This window comes from Pseudovirgaria hyperparasitica, assembly GCF_010093815.1.
Source record: "Pseudovirgaria hyperparasitica strain CBS 121739 unplaced genomic scaffold EJ05scaffold_19, whole genome shotgun sequence".
Taxonomy (NCBI): Eukaryota; Fungi; Ascomycota; class Dothideomycetes; order Acrospermales; family Acrospermaceae; genus Pseudovirgaria; species Pseudovirgaria hyperparasitica.
Window position 1 is genome coordinate 102,781 of NW_022985567.1, and position 10,772 is coordinate 113,552.

General features: G+C 52.5%; 3 protein-coding genes across 3 annotated transcripts; 2 read left to right on the forward strand and 1 right to left on the reverse strand.

The window, feature by feature from the left end:
- Positions 1–154: 154 nt before the first annotated feature.
- EJ05DRAFT_504681 (DNase I-like protein) lies at positions 155–1,721 on the forward strand (the record flags this gene model as incomplete). Its single annotated transcript, XM_033747610.1, has 2 exons — positions 155–589; positions 651–1,721. 2 exons carry the CDS (start codon positions 155–157, stop codon positions 1,719–1,721), a joined length of 1,506 nt encoding a protein of 501 aa, XP_033596035.1.
- A 137-nt stretch (positions 1,722–1,858) lies between these two features.
- Positions 1,859–2,531, reverse strand: EJ05DRAFT_165093 (uncharacterized protein). Its single transcript, XM_033739444.1, has one exon. The coding sequence runs from the start codon at positions 2,368–2,370 to the stop codon at positions 1,996–1,998; it is 375 nt and encodes a 124-aa protein (XP_033596036.1). The 5' UTR covers positions 2,371–2,531; the 3' UTR covers positions 1,859–1,995.
- A 987-nt stretch (positions 2,532–3,518) lies between these two features.
- On the forward strand, positions 3,519–8,904 carry EJ05DRAFT_521386 (ras GEF; the record flags this gene model as incomplete). Its single annotated transcript, XM_033748765.1, has 2 exons — positions 3,519–3,814; positions 3,911–8,904. 2 exons carry the CDS (start codon positions 3,519–3,521, stop codon positions 8,811–8,813), a joined length of 5,199 nt encoding a protein of 1,732 aa, XP_033596037.1. The 3' UTR covers positions 8,814–8,904.
- Between the last annotated feature and the right edge of the window lie 1,868 nt (positions 8,905–10,772).

The window sequence follows — 10,772 nt, forward strand, 5'->3', positions numbered from 1 at the left end:
AAAGGCGGAGGTCGCGCCTCGGGAGGACGCGTCGAAAACCCAGCCTTGGCGCGGTCGACGTCACTCCGCCTTCAAGGATCTAGACAGGTGTCCGCGGTTTGAGACAATATGAAGTTTCCGGTTTCGACCTGATCTATGATACATACGTGGCTAAATGGCAGGCTGCAGACCAACTTCGTCAACGCAGAAGCTCAACATCCTGTCACTGAACTGCTGGGGCCTCAAGTTCATAGCTAAGCACCGCAACGCCCGGCTTCAGGAAATTGGAACGCAAATAGCCAACGCAGAGCCACAACCGGACATCGTTGGACTACAAGAATGCTGGACACAGCAAGACTACCTGGCCATCCGTGAAAGGACGCGGCATATACTACCGTACGGGAAATTCTACCACAGTGGCATATTCGGCGGCGGCCTGGTGATCCTGTCACGATGGCCGATCGAGGAAAGCAGCATGATGCGATACCCGCTCAACGGACGGCCAGCCGCTTTCTACCGTGGAGACTGGTTTGTAGGAAAGGGTGTTGCGTGTGCGAGGATCAGGATGGGAGCTGGCAAACGCGATATTGCCGAAGTATTCACCACTCATGTAAGCTGAGCATGTTGATGCTGATGTTGATGGAAAAGGGGCCGTAGCTGACAGCAGACAGCTTCATGCACCTTATGAGCGTGAGCCTCACGACTCGTACATCTGTCACCGTACAGCCCAAGCCTGGGAGATTGCAAAGTTGATGCGCGGCGCGGCCGAACGAGGCCACCTTGTTATTGCATTGGGCGACTTTAACATGATACCACTATCACTAGCTCACCAACTTATCGAAGCGCACTCCGGATGCCGTGATGTGTGGAGGCTGATACACCCCGACTCCTCCATCGGCGCAGCAGTAGACGGTGTTGAGATGGCTCGAGGGGTCCCTACACCGTCTGCAGAGTTCAACATCACCACAAACGGCGCGACGTGTGACTCCATTCTCAACACTTGGCGCTGGGACTCGGCACGGCAGAAGGATCTCGACAAAGGGAGGAATCATCACGTCGATGCTAGTCTGGAGGACCCTCGCGCCAAACGACTTGACTACATATTCTTCTCCAGCGGCGGCCAGACACCCAAGCCTAGCAGTGCATCGTCCACGGGCATGTCCACCGAATGGACGCTCGAGTCAGCTCAGGTTGGCATGACGGGTCGACATCCAGACCTTCACTGCAGCCTCAGTGACCACTTCTCTGTCGAATGCACCTTGACACGACTGACGCCCTCCTCGCCAGACGACGCAGTGCTGGGTGCACCTGAAACCTCAAGCGTAGGTCAATACCTACCGCCAAGCACATACGACGACATACTGGAAATGACGCACAAGTACATGCGGCGCGAACAGATCCAACGCAAGCTGCGACTGGGACACATGGGCTACCAGCTTCTGCTCTCGATCGGCTGCCACATTGGAGTGTGGTGGGCACCGTATCCGTTTGTGGCGTTTATCTTGATGCTCGTCAGTACGGTGGGGCTATCTGTTGGGATCATAGATGGGCTGATGGGAGGACTGTTTATCGGGAGTGAGATGAGGGCGCTCAAGGAATTCGAGTGGGAGGTGCAGACGGCGCGAGGACTTGCTGAGGTGGAGCGGGAACAGAGGAGCAGGAGCGGGCAGGGTGGGGAGGAAGGGATTGGGTTTCAGGGTGGAGAGGATGGGATAAAGTTTCATGGTGGAGCGGAATCCTAGGGATGGGCTATGAATAGACGCGGTAGAGTTTTCCGAGATGAGAGGAGTGTTGGACGTGATGCTGCCATACTGGAGCGTGTTGTATTAAGGGATGCAGGCAGTGTTCAGGCAGTATTCAGGCAGTATTCAGGCAGCATTCAGGCAGCAAGTACTACAGTCCTGTCCAGGGACACAGCTCTAGCAACCCAAGTACATACTTACCTACCCACCTACAGCAAGGCTAACAAGATGAAACATCAAAACTGCGAGTAGGAACAAGCAAGCAAGTAATTGATTAATTAATTAATGAATCAATTAACTCCAACAGTAAATGAAGAACGGAAGTCAAATCTAAGATTTCAGCATGGCCGGGGGCGCCGCCATGCATGACACACGGGGCGCGAAAGGGCCATTGGTATAGGCGCGATGCATGACATATGCTTGTCGGACATGGATGGACGGAGACGAAGTGGTTGGTGGTGGTTGGCATGTACAGTAATAGAAAAACAGCGTTTGGGAGGAGGAGGTATGTATGTATGCATGTATGTTGTGGTAGGTTGTAGGAGAAAAGGAGAAAAGGAGAAGAGAGGATTGAGTGGAGGTGGCTGGATGATGATGCTATTAGTAGAACAGCAGAGTAAGGGAACAGAAAGAAGCGATTGACAAGCATGATTATTCTCCGATGGCCGGTCTGGGCGATTGATGGATCATGGATAAGTATGCAGTACTTTGGTATAGAGGACTGCTACTGTGTGTCGGCAGCGCATGCATAGGTGCTATATTATGGTACAGTAGCATGATGTCTGTCGCCTCTCGCCTCGCCGCCTCACTTGCGCCCTGCATTTGCCAATTTTGCAGCAGCAGCAGCAGCAGCTCAACGGCGGCGGCGGCGGTGGTGGTGGTAGTCTGGGTGGCTAAAGAATTAACGGGGGGCTGGTGGCTGGTGCGTGCTTGGCTGGTCCGAGGTCGTAGTGATCCAGTGGGCTTGTCGGTCGGTCTGGCTGTCTGGCTGTCTGGCTGGTCTGGCTGCGGTCTGGCGGGGTAAATTGGTGTGTGGACTGGACTGGCTGGCTGGCTGGCTGGCTGGCTGTCTGTTGTCTGCTGTCTCTACTACCCAGCTACTGCCTACTACTGCCTACTACCGTCTACTACTGTCTACTAACCTACCTGCTAATCTCAACTGCCCCATCTGCTGCACTTTCTAGGGCGAGGCGGCAGGTGGGGCCTACATCACCACCACGACCAGCTAAAGCGTCAGTAATTGCAGCCTACTATGCTTTTAGTTATGCCTACTAATTAGCCACCACGCACACAGTAGACAGTAGAGAGCTACCTTGGCCAGTCCAGTCATTAATTAGCATCCCCTCCATTCATCACTACTCTACTATCACTAATACTGCCACTAATTACTACCCTCCACTGTCCACCCGGCCAGACTTGCCACACTTCCCTTCAACCTCCGAGCCCAACGAACCTTCTTTTGCACTTGATGCCTGATTTCTGCCTGATTTGTCCTGCCATCTATCAACACCTGATCCCTTCTTCTTCTTCTTCCCTGGCCATTTGCTCTTCTTCCCACACACCACACACACACACGCACACACGCACACACATCCTTCACTCTCTCTCTTCTCACCACCATAATCCATACAATAATCCATAATAGCTCCCTACTACCCGCTACTACTACCTACTACCTACCATCTCTTCCCTTGCCATCCAATATCGCTCCCTCACAGACATGCCATCCCATACACCCGTCCGTCACCACCTCTGATCCCAGTCCTCTGAACCTCTTGCGCGTCTTTGCGCAAGGTTATGGCCTCTCCGACGCACCGTCCACATCCTGGCTGTCCTGCACTGACGCCTTCTGTCAGAGCTCCAACTACATCGCCGCTCTCTCGTGAACGCGCCAGTTCGGCTGGGAGACTCTTGTCCGACGAGCTCAATCGTCCCGAGAGGAACGCTTCCCTCAGACGCGTCAAAGACAGTCATGAAGCTCTCCGCGCTCGCTCAACCCGCGCAAGAGGTGCCAGCAGTGGCAATCTCGATACCTCGGGTCCTGGTCGCTCCTTCACTGTCGGGAATATCAACAATGGCTTCCTCTACCTAAGGTAATTCCATCCCATCCGTCCCTTCCCCAAATCTGCATGACTCGCTCGTCATGCCTCTTTTTGACTTTGACTAATAATCTCTCTACTTCCTTCCAGGCCTGTCGTACGACCTGGCCATCAGCGCATGCGTCCCTCGCCAGATCCATTCCTCATCTCTCCGCCCGTCTCGTCGACCTTTGCCACTTCTGCTTCACTCGTTAAACCTCTCTACACCTCCGATGGCACTGTTGTCGTAGATTCAATGCCTGAAACACTGCCGCTTGCGAGCCTGCCATCTCCGTCGCCGTCTCCGCCGAGGCCGACAAATGTGGCCGTCTCATCCAAACCAAAAGGCATTCAGAAGAACTTTTTCAAACGTGCTCACTTGAGATCTCGCTCCTTTTCTACCGCCGATAAACCCCCCATCTCGGCTGATGCTCCTGGCACCTTCAAGGTCGTCATCGACAGACCAGACGATGCAAGACCCAAAACGACCGAGACGCCGGTGCTTGAGGTGCCAATTCCACACTATAGACTGGGTACGCCTCAGTTCAGCTCCGGAGGCTCTGCAATCCTTCGCAGTTCAGTCTATACCCGCACTTCTCGAAACGACGACGTCCGTTCGTCTGACATCACTCAAGGTAGACGTGGCGTCCATTCCATGCTGCGGCCGTCGTATGACTCGCCATACATGTCACAGAGGCATTCCGTCTCGTCACCGCACATATACAACCGAATGGCCGTCCCGCCTGCAAAAGTACAGCCGTCTGACAGAGCGTCCGCCGCGGCGATTGAACCGCAAATATATGATGCTGCTACCACAGATCCCAACGACGAGGCTCACATACGAATAAATCCAGCAGGTGGAATTCTGGCTGCTACCCCATCACGACTAATAGCACAAATTACCTCTCCCAATTTTTTGGACTACGAACTCTTGTCCGACTTCTTCTTGAGCTTCCGCTTGTTCTTGACAAGCACCGATGTAGTAGCCTATCTGATGGCTAGACTGCAATGGGCCGTCAGCCGCGCTGACGATCATGGTCGAATTGTCAGAGTACGAACCTTTGTCGCCCTGCGCCACTGGATACTAAACTATTTTGCCGACGATTTCGTTCCGGACCCAAACTTGCGAGATACGTTCTGTTCTTCTGTCAATGGCCTCTGCAAAAGCCTACAGGCTAGGGAGGATGGAGGAGGGGGTGATTTGAAGATTATGGGCGAGCTGAAGAAATGCTGGAGACGTACCTGTGCCACTTATTGGGGTCCTCCCACAACGGCAACTGAAATGCCTGACGATGACTTGCGACCAGGCGGTCCAGACCCTTCGACCTGCCTTCTCTTCGCCCAGCAAGGGCTGACCAAGACTCGAAATTCGGGGATTGCGAACCTCGGGCGGGACACCATGAGAGCAGATGGCAATATACTAGCCTCGAACCAAATTGCCTCGTATCGCCCCCCAAATCACACCCCTCAACAGTCACTTGTCACATCTGCGCCACCGTTATCCGATCAACAGCAGCAGCAGCAGCAGCAGCAGCAGCAGCAACAACAACAACAACAACAACAACAACACGAGGACGTAGTGCCGATCTCGCCGTCCAGCGAGAGGAGCGTACATGCCATGTCTTGCTCAATCCCGGTGCGCTCTACGCATCGTGCAGAGCGCCCAGGTGATGCCACTTACAATCCACCCCCTGTACTGGTACCGACTCCCTCTAGCAACCTTCATTCCGCCGTCGGGAGGTCCGCACGCCCTTCACAGAGCAATCATAAGCGGAGCGGCAGCTTCTCGGATGCTTTGAGAGATGTCCGTGCCCGGACACATGGCCATATCGATCACGACACTGCCGACAAACAAGGCTATACCCTTCCAGTCTTGCCGGGGAGCTTGGTCAGAGGGGCCGTCTACCAGCCCGGATCACCGTACATCAATGTCCGCCTACAGAATGACATGGTGGCCTCGACATCGAACCTCGATCTGGATCTGGCCGCCTTGCATGCGCTCCACTCTTCTGCTAAAATGGGGGGCGGCATCTCTAACAATGCGAGTGTGAAGAAGTTGATTGGCAGTGTACGACGCGCGTTAAGCACGCGCCCTTTGCATAGTCATGCACTCAGCACACCATCCTCGAATCCTCTGGCTGCTACCTCCTCGATCATGAACCGGCAGTCCGATCCGAACATGATCAATTCAGCTTCCTCAACAAGCAGCCAGCCAAGGTCCAAGAAGCTGAAGAAGCATATGCGAGCCGGGCCACAAGTCCGAGTCGACGTCCTCGCTGCTAGGATTGGTGAGAGCTTCAAGCGGGCCATCACCGAGGAATTGGAATTGGAAAAGTCGGGTCGGAGCAGCCTGCTTGTGGCGAATCTTGGAGGGCCTGACTCCCCAGCCATTCGACAGTCTCTTACTGTGCCGCACCATCCCCACGACGGCGGCTCCGGACATCTTGGCCGGCTTCACAGTGGTGTCACGACAGGAAGCCGGTCCATTCTCATTGTTGATGATACGGGACCGCCCCCTGTCCCGGACATCAATTCTGGTACCCTATCGTCCTCTCATGCCGAGAGCGCAGCCACGAATAACAATTATTCGCGGCCCATCATGGCAGCACCATCTATCGAGGCTCGGGTAAAGTCGGATATGCCTTCCAACATCCATATCTCTCTGTCGCCAGAGGAACGCGACTATGATGCTGCTGCTTCAGCAGGCTACATCGAGTCATCCGACCTCACCCCAGCCTCTCGCTCTGGAGACGATGCTCGCAAGACCTTGTCTGTAGCATCAGGCTATGCGCATCCACACTCGTTGTTTCGCCGTGGCACTTCTGGTACTACTTCCGCTCGACCATCTTCCTCCCTTCGCCGCTATGCCTCATACCACAGCGGACTCATTAAAAGCCTAGGCCAAACTTTCCACAGCAAGCGCGAAACGACAACTTCCCAGGTACCGTCCGAGTCCTCGGACAGCGATCCTTTTCGTTACGAAAAGGCCCCGGCCAACAGGCTGCGCCGTCGCCCCGGCGGCAACCTTCGCAATGTGGACAATGTGCAAGAGCTAAAGCATACGCCCCGTCGCAGACACTCTATTGGGAGCATGTCGGTTCGTACAGAGTCCCTTGCCGTCCAGTCTTCAATGTACCGATCCCAGGGCCTTGTCTTTGACGATGACGACGAGGACACCCAAGTTCCCCTGGAATATTGCTCATCCAAAGTCGAGACTCTGCCGAAGAAGAGACTATCCCTGGTGCAAACACACTCTTCGCAGCCAAACATGCGTCCCTCGTTTGAAGCCGAAGTCGCAAAGCTGAGAGCCCTGCCGGATGATGAGGATGACGACGGTGGTGTTGAATCTACATTGTTGAAACTGGAGGGAAAGTTTGAGAGGCGTAGTCCCTCGACGGGCAACGTCTCACCCGTGCATTTTGCCTCCCAACCGGAGCAGTCTACTGCGATTAGTAGTCTCATGATCGATGACAATCGAGCATCCGACTCCACAACTCCCAGGCGGCAGTCTCCCCTCGCACACTCCGTCGATACAGTATCACCATCTTATCTAGCTAATCAATTGGACGCGCCACATTCGATTGCAGAGTCAGAGGACTCGTACAATTCCGTCCCTCTTTTAGAACGTGGCTTTAGCGACGTCACAGCTTCTTCTAGGAGATACCGGTCCGCTGGCGGCGGCGGCGGCGGCATAGGCGAGGACCCATCATCGATACCACCCCGGAAATCTACGCAGCTACAGCGGATACTCTCTGATAAATCCTCCATTGTGCACGTCGAGAAGACAGACAGTCTCAAGGGCACCCCAGCGTCGCCCCTGCCCAACCCTGCTCACTGTTCGTTCCTTCTGGATGACAATCAAGATTTCAGTGATCATTCGTCCGACGTGCCGGCCGATTTCTACGAAGACTCGGAGAATGGTTCGGATTACCGAGTGCGCAGTTTCTTTGACGACGAGCCTGCAGACTTTGACAACGAGATGGCTCACCCAATTCGCCATCCGCCTACACCTCCAGCGACACTGGAGTCTATGACCACTCCCACTGATTCGGCAACTTCGATTCACACTGCGCTCTTCCAGCAAGGTCTCCCGACTCCAGGCATGACGCCACCTTCCCACGACGTGGATGTGGAACATCATTTCAAGCAGACCGAAGCTGGCTTTGCTGAGGAACCACCGACTCCAAGATCGGTCCCGGACCACGTCACCGCTGCATCTGGCTCCACGAAGCCTCTGGTCCATCTTCCTTTCATCCTGGCCTATCCCTCCGAAGTGCTTGCAGAGCAGTTCACCGTCATAGAAAAGGACGCATTGGATGAGATTGACTGGAAAGAGTTGATTGAGCTTCGCTGGCGCCAATCATCACCCTCAATCCAAGACTGGGTAGAATATCTCCGAACCGAGCAGCCGCGCGGTGTTGATGTTGTCATCGCACGCTTCAATCTCATGGTGAAATGGGCCCTGTCTGAGGTCGTGCTCACGTCAGACATGGAAGAGCGTGCCAAGTGTCTCATCAAGTACATCCACATTGCTTCTCACGCCCGCAGGCTCCGAAACTACGCCACCATGTATCAGATCACTGTTGCTTTGCTGTCGAGCGACTGCGCCCGTCTCCATCGAACCTGGGAGCTGGTCCCACCAGCTGACCGTGCGACCCTCGCCGAGCTTGAAGCGCTTGTCCAGCCGATGCGAAATTTCTATGCCTTGCGAATGGAGATGGAGACTGCCTCTGTCGACGAAGGGTGCATCCCTTTCATCGGCATCTACACGCGTGACCTGGTGTACAATGCGCAGAAACCGGCCTATATAGGAACCCAGGGCGATGGCCAGGAGAAGCTGATCAACTGGGAGCGCCATCACACCGCAGCGTCGATTGTCAAGAGCTTGCTCCGTCTTTTGGAATCCAGTGGAAAATACACCTTCTCACCAGATCCGACCGTAGTGAGCAAGTGTCTGTGGATGGCCGCACTGACCGATGAAGACATCGCCCGAGCGAGCCGGGAACTGGAGTGACCAGAGGCCTACCTTGATTGTTAATCCCCCAATTGTATTCCATGTTTTTTTTTTCTCTCCCCAGTTGATTTCAAGCTTGGATACCCGCATCATAATGACATGTTGTCTGATGCTACGAACGTCACGGATCCTTTTTTTGCATATACCAATGGCATAGCGCAGCACGGCATAGCGCAGCACATCAGGGCATTTGCCGCCCGACACTCGCTCGGCGTGGTGGTACGATAATGAGTTTTCTCTCTTGGATTTTGCTGTTTTGTGTGTTTTTAGATCTGCATGTCCCAACCGGGTCGCCCACGCGAACGGGGCATTTGTCACGGCCGTTTTCTATATAGGAGGATATGTTCGGGAAGCTCCATGTCATATCATACCTGGGACTAGCCCCCAAGCAGCAATCCGATGATTTTGCCCTCCACTTTTGCGGTGGAGCCTGCCTGCCAAGCAGTACTTGAACGGCTTGTGCGTCTTGTGTGTGCTTGTGCTTGTGCTTGTGCGTTTTGTAGTGTGCCTCGTGCGCGAATTTGATCGACGCCAGCATGGCATTGCGTGCATGTATGTCTTTGGCAGATCGAGTATGGGTTCAGTTCTCCGAAGATTTTACAAGCATCATCCCCCTTGTGATTGATAATAAAAATTGGGCTAGAGTAGGGGGAAATTCTTTGTGACGATCATCTACTGTAGGTAATTAGTTGGTCACTGTACTAACCTTGGTTGGTAAGTATACATATATATATGATATGTATGACACAGGTAAGGAGAATGAATGAATGGATGGATGAATGGATGGATGAATGAATGAATGAATGAATGAATGAATGAATGAATGGATGAATGGATGGATGAATGAATAGATGAATAGGTGTAGCAATGTAGTAGTGTAGTGATTGCTAGTTATAATATTAGATTTAGAGTTAGTAAAGTAAAGTAAAGTAAACTCCAACAACACCTTGCCCTATCATCCGGACTAACAGACGAACCATTGTATCGTTGTTGGGTAGGTTCTGGTGCTGGTGACGGTGATGGTTCTGGTGCTGGTGACGGTGATGGTGCTGGTGAGGGTAGTAGTGCAATCAATGGGACGTGTGCGAATGTATGTCATTCTTTGGGTTTTGGGTCTTTTGGGTCTTTTTGGGGTTGGGGGCAGGCATTGTATGTATGTATGTATGTATGTATGTATGTATGTATGTATGTACTGTATGTGAATTGTAGGGTGGTGTCGATGAAGAAGAAAAAGACATTATACATACATGATATTCCAAGGAAGGAGAAAAATATTTTCTCTCTTCTTTTGTTTCTTTCTTTCTTCGGAACATGCCGAGATGGATAATGTGTGTGTAGGTAGGGGACTGGGAAAGGGACAGGGATAGGAGTGTGTGAGGCTGGGAGGGGTAAGGGACAGGGATAGGAGTGTGTGAGGCTGGGAGGGGTAAGGGGCAGGGATGGCGGTAGTAGTAGGTAATTTGTCTAAAAGGTGGGATGGATGGATAGATGGATGTAAGTTACTTACTTTCTTGTCTACCCTCTTTTTCGTCTACTCTTTTGTCTAAAAGGTGGGATGGATGGATAGATAGATAGATAGATGTATATGTATCATTCTACCTACCTACCTCCCTACCTCCCTACCTCCCTACCTACTCTACCCTACCTCCATACAACCGAAGACTCCTTTATATATATATACAAACCTTTACTCTAGCTAAGGGGGTTCAGAGTACCGGGCGGCGGGGTAATCAAGTAGTAAATTCCTTCATATATATTACACATTATATAATAATTGATATTTGATATATTAATAGATGTATGTAATGTATGTATATATACATACCTAGGCCTGACGAGGCTGTTTGTCTGTTGTTGTCTGTTATTGTCTGTTGTTGTCTGTTGTTGTCTGTTGTTGTCTGTTGTTGTCTGTTGTTGTCTGTTGTTGTCTGTTGTTGTCTGTTGTTGTCTGTTGTTGTC